The 17,221-nt window shown below is 40.4% G+C and overlaps 3 protein-coding genes across 3 annotated transcripts; 1 reads left to right on the top strand and 2 right to left on the bottom strand.

Moving 5' to 3' along the window:
• Nucleotides 1-282: 282 nt before the first annotated feature.
• hhex (hematopoietically expressed homeobox) lies at nucleotides 283-5,463 on the bottom strand. The gene is made up of 4 exons (XM_053865541.1): nucleotides 4,948-5,463; nucleotides 1,326-1,504; nucleotides 803-853; nucleotides 283-725 (listed from the first exon to the last, which is right to left on the bottom strand). The coding sequence occupies exons 1-4, from the start codon at nucleotides 5,306-5,308 to the stop codon at nucleotides 501-503; spliced, it is 816 nt and encodes a 271-aa protein (XP_053721516.1). The 5' UTR covers nucleotides 5,309-5,463; the 3' UTR covers nucleotides 283-500.
• Nucleotides 5,464-10,637: 5,174 nt separating this feature from the next.
• Nucleotides 10,638-14,205, bottom strand: trub1 (TruB pseudouridine (psi) synthase family member 1). Its single transcript, XM_053866242.1, has 8 exons — nucleotides 14,025-14,205; nucleotides 13,839-13,937; nucleotides 13,350-13,405; nucleotides 13,192-13,273; nucleotides 12,716-12,788; nucleotides 12,119-12,258; nucleotides 11,994-12,050; nucleotides 10,638-11,452 (listed from the first exon to the last, which is right to left on the bottom strand). Exons 1-8 carry the CDS (start codon nucleotides 14,194-14,196, stop codon nucleotides 11,256-11,258), a joined length of 876 nt encoding a protein of 291 aa, XP_053722217.1. The 5' UTR covers nucleotides 14,197-14,205; the 3' UTR covers nucleotides 10,638-11,255.
• A 485-nt stretch (nucleotides 14,206-14,690) lies between these two features.
• ppifb (peptidylprolyl isomerase Fb) lies at nucleotides 14,691-17,131 on the top strand. Its single transcript, XM_053866244.1, has 6 exons — nucleotides 14,691-14,948; nucleotides 15,201-15,231; nucleotides 15,617-15,705; nucleotides 15,795-15,891; nucleotides 16,064-16,139; nucleotides 16,828-17,131. The coding sequence occupies exons 1-6, from the start codon at nucleotides 14,796-14,798 to the stop codon at nucleotides 16,961-16,963; spliced, it is 582 nt and encodes a 193-aa protein (XP_053722219.1). The 5' UTR covers nucleotides 14,691-14,795; the 3' UTR covers nucleotides 16,964-17,131.
• The last annotated feature ends 90 nt before the right edge of the window (nucleotides 17,132-17,221 follow it).

Raw genomic sequence — 17,221 nt, 5'->3', positions numbered from 1 at the left:
GTTAGCAATAGGAGCTCACTTTGACAGTTAGAAATGCTTTAGCATCTTTCAAATGTGTGTGCAAAATGTGTGGATGGATAACTGTACAGGCTGCTGTGATTGTTGCCAGGAGTAACTGTAGCACTAATGAAAGAAGAGGGAGTACATTTTTCATCCTCCCCAGCAGAGAACTTTATGGATTGTGCCCCAGATTGTGCCTCCGGTGTGCCCATCGACAATCATGCAACTCGTAGGAAAAGAAAACAACTACCAATGTGCATGTTTCAGTTTGAAGACCTCTTTATCAATTGTCACAAAACATTTAATTTGAAAAAGAAAAAAACATATTTGTGCTACCCTTGATGATTTAATACAACACATAAAAGTCACAACAAGACAAAAACACACAAAAGCAACAAATCACAATATAGTTAACAATATATACAAAATCGAAGTGGACAAGTGTTTATTTCTCTGCTTAGTTTCCAGTCATTATAAAATCCGAGTGGATCCAGTACTTCTCAGAGCTTCTCATCGTCATCGATGTCCAGCTCCTGGTCTGTGTCCTCAGAGTCTGTGTGGGACGGAAGGGGTGAAGATGAACACAAGCAGCTGCCCTGGAGACCCTCAGAGCTCACTACAGTGTGTCTCCTTTCTGAGCTATGTGTCCCTGAAGAGTCCTGCTCTGCCTTGTGTCCTCGGCTGGTCTCCTCTTCCCCATCTCTCTTGGACCCGGCAGGGTTCTCCTACAGACACCAGGAGGGAGTCAGTCAAATGTCTGCAGCAAGATGCTGGAGGAGATTATCATGCGGACATCTCTTACCTGTTTAAGTCTACGCCACTTTGCTCGTCGATTTTGGAACCAGGTTTTCACCTAAAAGACAAAATGGGTGGTTCAGTCAATTTCATTTTGATTTATCTGTTTAGTGCAATACAAATAAAAATAAATAAATAAAAATAAGCACTTAATTGTTGTTAATAGATTGGATGTTTTTTTTTTTTTTTAATGTTCAATAATTATCAAAGAATCGGAGGTTAAATCTCTGGATTTAGTCATGACCTGTACATGCAGAAAAAAAAAAGACAATAATAAAATGTGGAATGAACAGACAATTCTAGATAGATTTTTTTTCACGATATTTGGGGTCTGATCATAGTCAGAAATTAAAGTTATCAATATAAATGACGCAGATTAGTTGAAACAGCTTAAGTTTAAGGGGGCAGGCAGATGACTAGTATGGGGGATAACCATATAAAAAGGTGAATTCATTATTATTATTATTATTATTATTATTATTATTATTATTATTATTATTTTCAAACTTGCAATTAGGAGTGTTCCTCACCTGTCTCTCGCTGAGCTGCAACATCTTGGCCAATCTCTTCCTCTCTGGGGGTGAAAGATACTTCTGAGTCTCAAACTTCTTCTCCAGCTCAATGGTCTGGTCGTTGGAGAACCGCACCTGACCTCCCTTTCTTTTATGTAGTGGCCGCTGGATAAAGGGGGTCCACAGTAGGGGCTTACCTTAAGGATGGAATACACATATGAGACATTTATAAAAGATGCAATACTGATTTAAAAAATACCCAGTCAAAGCAGAAAAAAAAATCTTACTATCAGGAGAAATCTAAAGCTGTTATTGAAAGTATACAGTTATTTCAGAAAGATGAAGAGGATCAGTAAATGAAAACTATTTAAAGAATACGGAAATGCAACATTAGCAACTCTGATACGCATATTACTGTGATTATCAGATTATGATTATTATTAAGCTTTGAAAAGAACTGCTTTTTTTAAACAAAAAAGTGTCAATGAGGATGAAAGAGAAGGTCCTTCTTAAATTGATTACAAAACATCGAGTATTTCGTTCAATATGAGGTAGCTAATCAACACTGGAAAAAAAGACCAGGAAAATTACAGATATTTATAATATAAAATTGCTGAATTTTTAGATTATTAAGCTTATCAAATGCAAATACAAATTGATTTGTTCAACTCATGATTATATTTATAAAAATTATAATATAACGAGGTGATATACGAGGATAGCAAAGCATGGTGCGAAACATTGATTTTGATTTTGTTCGCTAATGATAATATTTTTTTTTACATCCAGTTCTGTCAGACTTTTTTTACTACTAACAAGGCGCTATTTTTTAATATTTTTTAAAGAAATCATAAATCACTGAGCGCAACACCGGCTGAGAGCGGGAAAATTAAATAAAAAATGTTGCATTTACACGAGACACTATTGAAAAATACCGGTCGCCTTATGATTTTTATTTATTTTATTTTATTTTACAATGACTATCGCCACAGTAATTGGATTGCTACCTATTTGTTCATTGGTCTTGCGTAAATCACAAAGCAGATTCATCCTAGAAAATGAAGAGTCGAGCGGTCTGGTTCTCTCGTTCCGTTCAGGAAAGTCGTGACAAAGAAAGCCCTCCGCCCCGTGTGTTTCCTGCTCAGAGGTGACGATCCAGCAGACTGTCGTGACTACTCACGACGCTTTTGGCTCAAGATCTGTCGGCCTTCAGGGTCGAAAGAACGGCCCCACTAATGAAAGACCCGACACATACTACTGGATGTCAGTGAACAACATTATTCAGCATTGAGCGACAGCATAAATTACATTTAATGTCAGCATAAATCGTTTGATTCATTATAGTTCGTCATGCGCCAGCACTGTTTGTCAGTATATCATTTCAGAACAGACTGAGTGATGTCGCCAAAGTTCATTTTAATTGACGAGAAGCGACATATTACAAAGAAAGATGGATCGACATGAATAATTTAAAATCCGCCCAGCTAATAACGTAAATATTTATTTAAAACGACGTCAAAGTTTCCTGGCCCATTCCAATGTTTTTTTTTCTTTCATTCTCGTTGCATCAGAGTCCATGTTGGTTTTACAACTTTTATTTTTTCAATATACTTCCTAGTTAAATGAACGCAGTTGTGGCCCTTATTGCAACAGAAGCGAATGAGGGGTAGTTTTGAAGAAGCCAGTGCTTGAAATGCTTGGATAACGGTCTAAGTAAAATTAAAATTCGTCATAAGATGATCCTTGAGCAAAGGACTATATTGACTATGTTGCATGCAACTCTCGGATTAACAAATGAAAAAGTGTCAATAAGACTCCAGCTGAAAATCACCGCGACATCTCACGCGTCGGACATCACAGCCAACTTGACCGAGGATATGACCATATAAGGAAGCGAGCGCCTTTAATACACAATTATGATCAGTTGAGGGACAGCAAGACGCATGGTGCTTTAGATAATATCCTGGTAGTGTCTGATAGAACTTCCAGAACAACCTTTGACGTAACGTGATCAGAAGCGGACGAGAATCAATGGAACTACCGGGAAAGGTGGATCGGCGCCCACGATTGGAGGCCCCAAAAAATGGCAATATATGCTGCGAAAACTGAAACAAAAAAAAAAAAAGAGAATGTAACGGCAGTGTGCCTCTGCTTCGATTGAGGGATGACGCTCTCTCTGTTTTCTTGATTTCTTCTCCTCAGCAATCATAGCGGAAGTGAGCCACATCCTCGTGGGCCGCCACAGGAAGTGCAACAATAGGTGACAAACGGATCCCGAGCTATCAGAGGCCGAGTGTTTCCTGAATTTCTCTCTATTGAGGATGTCGATAAAATAATCTGCAGCGTGCAGCGGGCTCCCCAGGAAGCGCTTGGCCGGTGGGGGGTGGAGGTGAGGGGTGTCCGGGAAAAACCTTCAACAGCTTCTGAGAGCAGATTTTACAAGTGCAGGCACACAGCTTCCGGTCAGAAGGGACGATGGAGGGAGTAGCATCGTGTTGTTGCTGCCGGGAAATCAAGTGATGTAGCAAGAGGAATTCAAAAAGGACAAAAAAAAAACATCCATCAAAAAAAATGGCTACCCGTCACCAGAACCAAAATTAAATTCAATTACAACGACCCAGTCATTATTATTATTTTTTAATCCTCAAATTGAGTCTTACACTTGTGGGGACCGGCAAAATCCATCAGGTCCCCACAAGCCCCCCAAATATAGCTATACAAGGACCACGCACACACTTCTCGTTGGCCATGCCACTCACCCATACGACTCACTTGATTTCAATTCATCCCAATAAAAATGTCTTCGATAAATTCGATTTAAATTCACAAAAACAACAGAAATTATTTAAACAATGTCAATGTCTCGTAATTTGACATTTACCCCTTTTCCTCAAAGCATCATTTATGACAACATAACTATTAACAGTAATTGTTGTGATGCTCTTCTGCGTCCACCTTATATTCCTATATTCCTCGTGACTTGTATGTTTTTATTGCATAGGTAAATTGTTGTTGCATACTCTGTATCCCTGTCAGAACATGTACTTTATACATGGACTTTATATTCAGAGAGATTGTTGTGCATGAAACCAAGAGAGCAAAACACTGAGGATTATACATCCTCAGTTGACTCCTACTAATGATTCCAATTTGAACCTATGTTTCAAAGAATAGGTTTTCCAGTATGCTTTTAAATAGCGGTGACTCCGACATTTTAATTAAATATGTGCACACATAGGAATAGTGAGCAGAGCATCCATCACTGCAAACAAAAACGCGTCCTGACTAAAAGGCGCTGCAAGGTCGCGTCCATTTTATCACATTGTTTGTGTACATGTTTTCTTTGTTCAGTTCATGTTTATCAGACGCCGCCAATCTGAATTTCACATCACCTAGTAATCATAACAATGTAGCCAGCAGTTCTGGGTCGTGAGCGCACGCAGGCCGCGCAGCTGCAGGGGGTGTTTTCCAGGCGACACGCACCAACAGACACTTGTTTGTCTTCAATGTTGACGCGAGAAAGCCCAATAACAGCAGGTACAACGATTACTGTACGGCGGAAAGGGAAAAAATCGCTTTGGTCCTTTTGTGGGGACCACGTGCTGACTTGTAAAGAAAGTTTGAACAGAATTTTACTCACCAAGTGGGTCATGGCGGAGCAGCGCTTGCGCGTACTCCCCCATGGTACGGTGGGTCTGTGGCGGGTGTAGCTGATAGATGGAGCTGCCAAACACGCCGTATGGGCCGGTCAGAGCCGCCGCGTGGTGCGACAGCACCGGGTGGATCGGTGTGGGCTCATACACCGAAGTCCGGTACGGAGAGATGAGACTCGTGAAGGACGAGTTCGGAGACGGGAGCAGCGGCGAGGAAAAGGATGGAGATGAGGAGACAGCTGAGGAGGTGCCGGAGCTGGAGCTGGTTCGCCCCAGAATGTCCTCGATGTAGAAGGGAGTGGGCTGGGGAGGCTGCAGGGGAGTCGGCGCGTAGAGAGGGACGCTCATGACGGACCTCGGAAGACTCTCTCCTGACACTTATTAATTCCAGAACCAAAGAAGAAGGTTCGGGGCAAAATCATGAGCCTCAGCTTCCACACTCACCAGTGACCGCTGAGCAATGTGTTGCCGTTAGACAGTTCAGAGAGCTGCGTGTTGTTATCAGCAGCAGCAGCAGGAGGAGGAGGAGGAGAAGTTCTGCTTCCTGCAGGTGGTCAAAGTCTGATTCTGATTGGACGTCCGATGCTCCAGTCCACCGAACACTGAGGCCGCTACCCGTCGAACAGAAACGTAACGGCTTACTTGCGTCAGTGACACTAAAAATGTGTCCATCATGTAAATTACGTGCTGTGTTTTTGTGTGCTTTATAGTCTTTCTTGAAGTCATTGACGGCAAGAACTTGACTTGGTGGCAACAGCTAAACATGAAGCATTTTTAAAAATTTATAATAACAATCATGTTAAAATATATGGTACGTGTTTCGATAATGTGGCAATAATATTTTATCGTATGAACACGATCGTCATCAACATATTTGTTTCCTCTGGTAGTTTTAATGGCCCATGTAGAAAAGAAACAATAATACTGCGTTTGCTTTTTCTTCCTAATCATTGTTTTCTGTGGCCATCTATTATTAGTCGTCTCTGTATTCAACGTGATAAATTAATATATAATAAAATCTTTGCGTTTATATATATATATATATATATATATATATATATATATATATATATATATATATATATATATATATATATTGGATGACAAAAGGTCGTGGTAGGTTCTTGGTCGTGTCTGAAATCCAGGGGGTATAATTATGTATTAATTTCAATTTCAAAATCTGCAATATATAGATTCATTCGCTAAATATACTTAAAAGAGTTTCCACTCTTCAGAGCAGATGTGCTTGCGAGGATGGGCCCACACATACACAGTGCTATTCATAGGTTTGCAGCATCTAGTAAGTGTTGTGGATTTCATATAACACCAAAAAGCAAATGGGAGTATTGCAAAGCCAAATATGAGGTCTGAGAGGTTACTATCACGGCTGCATAAAGACACATTAACTGAGGGGTGATTAACTCAGGATCTCTGTTGAATTACTGCTGATATGTTGATGATACTAACTGCTTTGTCAATGCTGCCATAATCCATCAGTGACTTTGCATCGGTAACGTGATGGGAGGTCACAGGTTTGAGCACTGACGGACGCATTAATAATACCAGTGATAAGTCGTGGTCATTCTATTCTATCTAACAGCTTTGTGGTCAAGCTGAAGCCCTGATTGATCCGAAGACTGACAGCAAAAGACTGAGGTGGCCAACAAACATAGTTTGTTGTCTGAAGCTGACTGCATTAATAACAAGACAATAGAATGGCAATCGTGGTAAATCTAGGTGCTATTGTGGCATTGAGACAGCAAGAAGAGGAAGCTTTTTTGATTTAATTTCTAGTGATGGAGTAGTCCAAAGAGTTTTGTTTTGTCTCCATTGGAGGACTGGAAGAGTCTCTGCCTCTCATGGTCGCCCGCCGTCATAATCATTTGTTTCACCTTTGGGATCAGCTCAGTCCATGTAAATGATGCAGTGATTCTACTCTTGCGGGTGCCCAGTGAATCTTTCTCAACTAGTAAGAGGACGCATGACATCTGTCCAGGCCAGAATCATGTAGATGGTTCATCTTTTGATGTATCAAAATGTTTCAAGTATCTTTTAATAGAGTTGGAATGAAACACTCATTTTAAGACATGAGACATGAAACTTTTAAAAAAGAGACGGCACAAACCAGCTTTTTATTCGACTTTTTATTCGAGTCACAATTTTGATATCCATAATAACTTGCATTGATGCTTGAATTTCCAACTTAGATGTTTCTTGTTTCCTTGATTGATGTATCCATTTTAGCTAATCCAGAGCATTGTGTCATCCGTCCCATAATCCTTTGCATCACCAAGCGAACAAGCTATCCTGACATCAGATGTGATTGCGCAATGAATTCTGTGGTCAAACGGAATCTGTGACAGACTGTTACCAAGATGAACCACAACTGCGATCAAAGTGAAAGTGTCATGGCTAAAAACCCCTGAGCAGGTTTGGACCCATATCCAGAGGCTTTCATCTAGAAAACAGTCAAGACAATGACGTGTGAATGAACATCCCTTGTGCTTGCCAGATTACTATGAGATAGCAGCCAAAGATCAGTTCCTCATCAGGTCTCCTGGCCCTGGCGTGATGGCTCAGGAAGCGTCCTGGCTATGGCTGATAAATAGACTCGCTCTGAGATTATCAGGCCGCTCATGAAAGCAGGCCGCTAGCTAACTTTCCAACGGTTCCAATTTAGATAAAGTGGACTTGCAGGACAAATAGGGACATGAGTGGTCTTTGAGACATGAAAGTCCCCACTGCATGGCTAATATTTGGACTTCGACAATGATTGCAGCGATCATTGATCCGGCAGGCTTGGCCTGGCGTCAGACTCCTGTCCACCACGATTAATGGCAGCTGGCGCCATATATCTGTCACTGGAGTGTCCGGCAGGCTCCCACTGTTGAGGACTGCCTGGGTGTTGACCCCCTTTGGAAGCCACACTGCTGAATCAGGTCACGATGCACAGTGATTGGAAATAAAGTAGCTAATAAATAGGCATTTGGGTGTTTTCCAGAGTGTCATTAAACAAGACACTGAGCACATGTAGCGCTAATATATAGAAATCATTTACAAATGAATGACAATACGTTAAGACTACTTGTGTAATCATTATGCCATCTAATCTAATAACATTTTCCCCATAATTCTACTGCTATGAGTACTACTACTACTACTGCTAATAATAATAATAAAAGGCATTAAGCATTCTGATTAGAATAACTTTACTAGGGGACATCAGTCGCATCAACGGACAATTCACACCAGAAATGCCAGTCAGAGGAGTCTATCCGTAGTGGGTTTTCCACCCGTGCCATCAAAACCAGAAGTCGCCATGTTAGGCACTTAAACAAAGCAGAAGAATTTGAGGAAAATGGTTAATTATCGCCATGTTTTGGCTGTAACAATAGGTCAGTCTGTGAAAAACATTTTGAGTTTTATGGGCTGCCATCAACATGATATTTATGTGGCCGAATAGTATATTTATTTTTTAATAAATAGACAGATAGAATTAGATAGAATGTGGAATGTCTCAAGGCTCAGTTCTGGGACATAAATTGTTTTTACTATATATTGATCTCTGTGAATGTTGTTGGCTGATGGCACACATTTTATCAAGAGTGCAGACTAGAGGATCTAAAAACATATGACAACAGGAAAATGGAAATGAAAAAAAAAAAAAATACATGATCTTTTCAAATCGAAATGTGGACAGTAGCTTGTCCTTGACAATTAATTGAAATAGGTTAGATGGAGGATCACAGATGAAAATTCTGGTTTTCAGTATTGACAATCAGCTCTCATGGAAACAGCGCATAACCAAGAGCAGAATGAAAATCTCCAGACAGCTGTATATGATGAAGAAATCCAAATACTACTTGAATGTAAGAGCATTGAAGAACACTGTACTGTACTCTGATACTCCCACACTTGCTCTACAGAGAGGAGTCGGGGAACACCTCCCTGTAGCTTCTGCTACAGTAGAAGAATCTTGGAATAATGTACAAGGAAGAGTACAGAGCTCGTACCAATGACCTGTTGGCTAAAGCAAGAGTACTGAAGTTTGCTGAGCTAATAAAGAGACAAACACTGTGGCTCATGTTTACAGTCCAAAATGGACTGCTACTGGATCATCGACAAAGGCTGTTTAAACTAACCCATGATGAGGAGGAGCAGAGATGACGAGGGAACTTCTACCAACCATATGATGGAACCACACTGAGACAAATGCACACTGCAATAGTGGGAGGGAAAATGGGGAATTCACTGACAAAGGAAATGAAAAACCTGCACAACATGATGGTTTTCAAGAAAATTGATCTGACACACAAACTACAAACACATAGATTACATAGTACATCACCAACATCAAATGAAATGCTATATGCTATAAATATTTGACGGATGTGTCACATTACCTACTCTTTTTTTATACAGTAATCTGTCTAAGAGCAAGAAGCCCTTTCGAATTTCAGATAGTGGGGAATACATTTTAATGCCTTGGATCACTCACGAAATTTGGCAAGAGATACTGTATTAAATCCACCTGCACGGTAAGAGCTGGCCTTACTGCATTGGGTTAGTTTTACCTGGGGATCGATTCAAGCGGAATCTTGATCCGACAGGGTTTATACACTGGGGTGAGGAAAGACACATCAGTCGGGTCAGAGAAAGGCATTTACATATAAAGACCAAGGCTTAGATGAAAACACTGAGACCATGACGGGACATGCAGGCGCAATGACTAAACTGAAAAGAGATAGGATTGAAACAGACAAGGTAACCAAGACCAAGGCTTTTTGGTCCGGAGCTCATCTCTTGCTTTCGTCTCAGGGACCTTTGGGCAGATTATTCTGAGGTGACCAAGACAATAACATTGTGCTTCAAAACAGGCGCAAATCAAAGACATATGTATCAGGTGAAGACACCCCTGGCACAGCTTAACAAAGTAAAACCTTCTCTCCAGTCCTCCTCTCAGGTCTACAGATTCATGACCAGTGGAGCCAGGAGATCATGACTTCCTTCACGATTCTTTGATGTTATATAAAATTAGGACTATTTGAATCGTAGCTTGAGCTGCAGAAAGATTTAAACACCCCGTGCACCATTGATTTTAATAACACGCTTATACAGGTATTTCTGATTTAACATCAGAAGCATTGCAACAATAGTTCTGATTTGACTCCCAAATCATTTTGGATTTTAAATAAATGTTATAAATCCAGAGACACATGTTTCATGCCCAGGCTTCATTTAATCTGTTTTGTTAATGATTTATATTTTAGGAACGCTCATGAGAACAAGTTAGTAAATGTATTATTCAATGTTCCCAGCGATGAAGACAAAATAGGTGCATTAAGGCAATGCACGTCAACGTTTTCAAATGCCATTACAGTTTAAAGATCTCTTTACTTGAGAGTTTAACCTTTATTCTGAGGGTTCATCTGTTTCATCAGTGCATATCTGCTGAAGCCCTGACGTTTATCTGTATCTCTTCACAGCACTGTTGAGGCGGCTTTTTTTTAATCTAACACAATAATCACCTCAATTAGTCCCTCACTGCCACAATTGGTCATATCTACACCACAAATGACTACATGATCACTTCCTCTGCTGACAGTGAGCACTAATGCGTACCTAAGATCGTTCACACAGATAGCAAGCCAACATGTTCAAACATTACATTTAGGTTGAAATGTGGCCTGTTCATTTTCCACTTGTACGCAGCAGGTTTAGAAAGCCGCTGGTTTATCGTAATCACTCAATAAACAATCCTTTGACAGCTGTTCAGCAACCCCTCTGCTTAGAGAAAAATAAAAGTATTGTTCATTTCTGGTTACAAGGAAATGAGTCATTTACTGACTTCATTTAATGCAAATGTGTTCCAAGTACCACTGTGACATTCAGAGTGCTAGGCATGTCAACAAGTGGATCTAACTAACAAATGGTTATCTCTACTTACATTGTTTCCCCAAAATAATGAATCAGAAAACAAGAGATTTTCTTAGCAATTTTATTGTCTTGTGTCATTTACAAATGGCGAGAGTAAGAGTCAACTTTTCCTGAGTTGTGAGTGAAGTAACTGAATTTATAAAAACAAAATGCCTCACTTCCTTTGGAAGGCTCATTTTTTCTATACTCAAATATAGAACTATCAGCGCTCATCACATGACTTGACATCAATGGAAGAAGGAAAAAATGATCGGGCAAAAGATTCATTGAATCCAAATTAAAAAGGTGTTAGTATGACAGTACAGTATCTGGACAACAACATCCCACATAAGGAAGGATTTTCCACAGCAGAGTTCTCTCAGCTTTTCTCCTCCTCTGCTGCGGCGGCGGCTACATCACTGTCTCCAGCAGCTGGACTGACCTCTGAGCACGACTGCAGAGTTCTCACTATGTTCTCCATCGTCCACTGCTCCTCAGGTAAAGCGTGCTGCTCCAATGTGAACTGGCCCTGCTTGGTCCGGGTCAGCTCTTTGACATGAGCGCATGATGACAGGGCTTTAAAACAAAAGAATAACTCTTAACTCAAAGTGGAATTCATGCTATTAATTATGACCAGTCTTGCTTACAGCGATTATGTGTTCAAGACATTCTATCTGTCCATTTGCAAAAACTATATGACCACTCTAAATTTTATTAAAATCAACCCAGAATAAATGAATACACAAGTACATACAAGTTAAATGAGGAAACATCTAGCCAGGATTATTAAACAAACCGTTTGGAAATAATTGAGTCAAATAATTTCACTAGAAGAACGGACAAAGACGAACAATACAGTATATACACTACTGAGACAAGAAAAAAAGAGGAATAAAACACATGTCATGTTTTGACATGGCTTGAACTTGATATAAGACCGAGAAATGGATAAGGAAAATGTAAATTAATTTAAAAACCTCAGAAAAGATTCCTAACATAAAATGAATGTGGTCAAATCCATCACTTGCCGTTCAAAGCGCATCTGTCCACAATTGAAGGGAAAAACTAAAACCGATCCATGTAAACACAATTACATGTTAATCTCCTAAGTACACACCTTTCCCCAGGTCGTCTACCAAGCTCCTGACGTAAAACCCTCCTCCACATTCGATATCTGCACAGAAGAATCAAACATTTGAGACTTCTGGAGATGACACTCAGGGCCCATGTATCAGCACTGACCCAGAGTGAAGAGTGGAGGACTGAAGTCCTGCAGCGTCAGGTTGTACACTTTGACCAATCTGGCTGGTTTGGGTTCAACCTTCAGACCTTTCTTCAACATCACAGACAAACGCTGACCATCCTGTTTCAGCGCTGAATAGCTGGAAACGAGAAAAGGGAGTTTTCACGTCATCTAGTGGACATTATGAGTACTGCAAAACAGACACCACGCTAAAATACAGACATGCAAGATGAGAACTGATCTTATAGACAGTTATTCATGTGAGGTTTTGAAGGACATCTTGTGTCTCATACGGAGATTCCTGCTTCAATCAAATCTAAATAAATCTGTATTTAACAGAGAATATACATATATATATATATATATATATATATATATATATATATATATATATATATATATATATATATATATATATATATATATATATATATATATATATATATATATATATATATATACTACATATATATATATATACTACACATTTGTACAGGTAATAGGTCACAGCTGGATTTACATTCGAGTTTAAAATGTGTGCTATGTGCTCTTGATCTACTGTAGTGCAAGTGGATGCATCTGCAATGCAAACTCACAGGGGGGGGACTTGCATGATGTCACCCACAAAATCTTTCAGTTTGTCCTCAAATTCCGGTCGGGTGATGTGGCCTGTGGTCAGAAAACAATTAAAAGCTCAAACTGACTGTGATCAAGCACATTGAGGACTTCTATCCAGGGCCAAAACTGTGGGTATAATATCAAGGACGTCAAAGATATTGTGATCAAAAAACCCAGATAGTTTTGTCGCATTTTTTAGGCTCTCAAAAGCAGGAAATTCTGCATTAAGCTTTTCCCACTTCCGTAGTAATGCTGCAAAAACTTTAACAGCTGTAACAGCAGCAAAGCATTTCAATAGAATGTAAGATCCGGAAAGCGTCAGCCTTTTCTCTTCCCACACACATGATGAACAATAGCTTACCCAATCTTGAATAACACTGCTGCTACTACTCTTCAAATGTTAATCTTCAGCATTCAGCTATGAAAGAAGATGGATATCATTTGTTGCAGTTACCAAAATCTTTTTCCAGCAACACAGTCCCGGTGGCATCAAGTGTATCGGTAGCTTTTCCCAGCTCACAAACAGCAACATATTTCTGCATTCAGAGGAAAAAAAACTTTTGTATGGTGATACAATTAATTAGGTGCTGAAATCTAGTACAAAACACTCACCTTAGAACCAGATAACATTGTACTGAGCATTTTCGTGCCATTGCCAATGCCAACCACTGCAAGATAGCCAAAAGACTTGTTGAGACATGCTGGTCAAAGAATGTTGGGGATGTAAAACTAGGTAAAAGAAGAATGGAACCAGTCAGGTCCATGGATGCACCTCAATGTGAGGACATTGAAGTGGACAGATGTGGTTAGTGGTGCAACAAAGGTTTATTAAAGTGGCAAATGCTGAAAGAATAGCCTCAACTTATGTCAATGCACTAATATCTGAATTTGTGTTGATATCTTTTCACCACAAATGAAATTTTAGACCATCAAGATTACATAGGCTCTGCAGGAAAATAAACAATGACATCATCCAATGAACTCACAAAACCAATCCAGAACTGTGGATAGATATATTCCTCACCACAAAGTGTCATTTCTGACGGCCTGATTCTGAAACCTTCATGTTCACACGTGGCAACCAGTGGTGACTCTTCTTACCTAGCACCCCTCTGGCTGCACTGTCAAGTGTCCCGCCATGACCCATCTTCAGGCTTTGTTTCTTCCTTTTGCGCGGGTTAGGGTTCTGTTGTCCCGCTTCTAGGAAACAAGTGTACATTAAGAAATATTGTGTCAACTTCAGCAAGAACTTCAGCAGCGACCATGTTCACAGTCTCCCAACGTTACCTTTCAGTAAAGCTATTTTAAGCGCATTCAGAACATCAGCAGATGTTGGTCCAGACTTTTTATAGATGGCAAACAGTCCATTTAAAGACTGTAGTTTAGATACGGTAGATACAGCGACTGGCACGACAGAAGCGTTACTAGCAGCCATGCTTATTTTGGTTGTCTTCTTCATCACTGTACATCCACGAGGGTTTTAATACAATACTGCCCCTAGCGGCGGGGGGTTGTAAGCGGGGCACGCTAAACGTGTTTTCAAAAAGGTTTTTTTCCCCGATTTGGACAAACGTCTCGAGTTCGAGATCCGAGTGGTATCGGATATGCAAGTGGTATATAGGTCTCGGCATAAAAACTCTCACCTCATCAACCACGAAGGGCGACACCAGCACCGGTTTTTCCAGACATAAATGTCAGTGGGGATTAAATGCTGTCACACATTACGAAATTCTTTTGTCGTGTTGTCCTATATGACTGATAAACACCGTTCCACAACAAGTGACATGACGTCAGCAGTTTCATACGAGTTCCATTCCTTTATTTATTTGGCAAATCTGTCGCTTAACAACAACTATATATATTGTGACGGAATACATTTTTGCTTTATGTTATTTTTAGCTAATCGAGTATGCCGCGCAAGTTCTCGCGAGAACAGGTGCCGGTCAGTCGTCAGTTGTACTACCGGTGAATTATATAAGCACTTCCTGGACATCGCCGCGGCGTGACTTTGGAGGTTGTACGTGTCTGACTCTGCCTGCTGTTGCACGGAGGCTCAACATGTTGCTCCTGTCGAACAGAGTCAAGTTTTGCTCCCTAGCCTTCACAGCGGCGCGCATGTACAGCAGCGGACCCGTGGCAGCGAACCAGAACCCCACCGTGTTTTTTGACATCAGTGCAGACAACGAGCCTCTGGGCAGAGTCACCTTCGAGGTGAATGAACACGCTGCTGTCTATCTCTTTATCGGAATGTACTTCGTTTTTAGTGTGGTTTTGTCATGTTATATCTGCTAGAAGTGTGTAGACTGTTCTCACGACAGTTTTTTTTCTACCTCCTTAATTACTGGTGCTGTTACGTCGTGGAATGACCCTCGGGCTATTTAAAGTTTTTTTTCTTGTCCAACATTGCATAACATTTCGAATGCATTATGCCGTCATTGTTAAACGTTATAATTTCTCTTGCAGCTCAATGCTGATGTTGTGCCCAAGACTGCAGGTAATAATCATTTTTCTCTCAATCAAAGTTTTCCATCTGGCAGGTGTCCTGCGGTCTCACAGCAGGAAGGTTGCGGGTTCGAGTCTAGCTTGAGCACCGTAGCTTTGGAGCGACCCTGGCTCCTTTTTGCGTTGAGTTTGTTTGTACTCTGTAAATTACCTCCCACGGTCCAACGGCCAATTCGAGCGCCTTATGTGTGATAGTTCGGTCTGTAGATGGGTCTGAATGTAGAGTTCTCTTTGGCCACCCGTTCATGTTCGTTTTAGAATTTTTTTTTTTTATTGCATTAAGATCTCATATTGATTCGATTTGGTCGGAGCGTTTTATTCCTATTAAAACCTATAATTCAAAAGACGTTCTTAAGGTAAAATGTCTTCTTTCACAGAGAACTTCAGAGCTCTGTGCACTGGAGAACATGGATTTGGATACAAGGGATCAATTTTCCACCGGGTCATCCCACAGTTCATGTGTCAGGTAGACGAGATACACTATTTGTTTGTCTCTCTGAGCCACTCTGTATTTGTCTCACGCTGTCATCATAGCTGTTCTTCAACCTGTTTTAGGGCGGAGACTTCACCAACCACAATGGAACCGGAGGGAAGTCGATATATGGGTGGAAGTTCCCTGATGAGAACTTCAAGCTGAACCACACTGGACCTGGTGAGAACGAAGTGGTTTTACTTCAATTTTATGTCAAGTAGCTCATTACAAAACATACCACAAGATGGCAGTGGTGGACTTAATGAAAGCATGAACGTGTTTAATTCGACCTCATTGTCCAACTTGGGCAGGTCAAGGTCAAAGCGTTTTTAACTTGTGTTTTCATCCTCAGGGATTTTGTCCATGGCCAATGCTGGGCCCAACACAAACGGATCTCAGTTTTTCATCTGCACTGCTAAAACCGAGTGGTAGGTCACCTTTCCACACCAAATCTTGTAAGCAGGCTCATTTTGGGCTGCAACTGCATAGTCGACTACAAGCGACCATGAAATTAGTAACCCAAAAACATAAACGTCTGGGATTATTGCTTTATCAAGGACTCACCTCTCACACCATAAATTGACCAATTAAAATTCAGGAACATCTTAAAAACCAGATTTTATACTGTATCAATGTTTACGATAATTTACATACATTTTGTATTTTTACTTATTTCTATTCTATTTGCTACACTACAATCAGACATGTTGGCGTGTTTGTCAACCAGCGCACGTTTTATGCCGATGAGTTGACCAATTGTCAAGGTAGTCAGTGACTAGTTGATAATCAAAATAGTTGTAGCCCTGAACTCTTTCTTTTAAAAATGTATGTAGGTCCCCATGCAAAAATTCAAACAGTTAAATTAGCTGCTCAAAAACAGCACAATTTAAACAACACGTATCACATTATTCTCTGAGTTATTTGTGTTTTCCCATTCATAATAACAAGGCTTAAGCTTCAAACGAAATGTGAGGAACTCGAGGTAATGCAACTCAAAAGCTTTACAACAAGTACTGTCGTTGTGGATGCCTTGTATAAAGTCAAACGTTTTTCTAGAACAGATGATGATTGATGATTACCGATGATGATGTCACAGGTTAGTTTTTCTTCCATCAGGCTCGATGGCAGACACGTTGTTTTTGGCAGCGTGAAGGAGGGAATGAACGTGATCAAGAGAGTGGAGGCTCTGGGTTCTCGGAATGGTCGGACCTCCAAGAAGATCACAATCACAGACTGTGGGGAGCTCAAGTGAAATGTCAAAGCTGCCCTCAAGTCGTCTACTGCTGCAATTCAAGTCTGTCTGGGGAAAAAAACCAACCTCATTGTGACAAATCTCTACGGGTAACCACTAACACCCTCAGCTGTGTAGGGATAGAAAATGTGAATTTGAAAGTAAAATACTTGAGAAAAATCTACAATAATAAAGACAAATTATTCTTTTAAATATAAAGACTCTCTTTATTTCACTCAGCACCTCTGATGGCAGTGGTGATACAGGACTGACTGTCCT

Source organism: Synchiropus splendidus, chromosome 5, assembly GCF_027744825.2.
Source record: "Synchiropus splendidus isolate RoL2022-P1 chromosome 5, RoL_Sspl_1.0, whole genome shotgun sequence".
NCBI classification, from domain to species: Eukaryota; Metazoa; Chordata; class Actinopteri; order Syngnathiformes; family Callionymidae; genus Synchiropus; species Synchiropus splendidus.
This window is presented reverse-complemented; position numbering and strand designations above follow the sequence as displayed.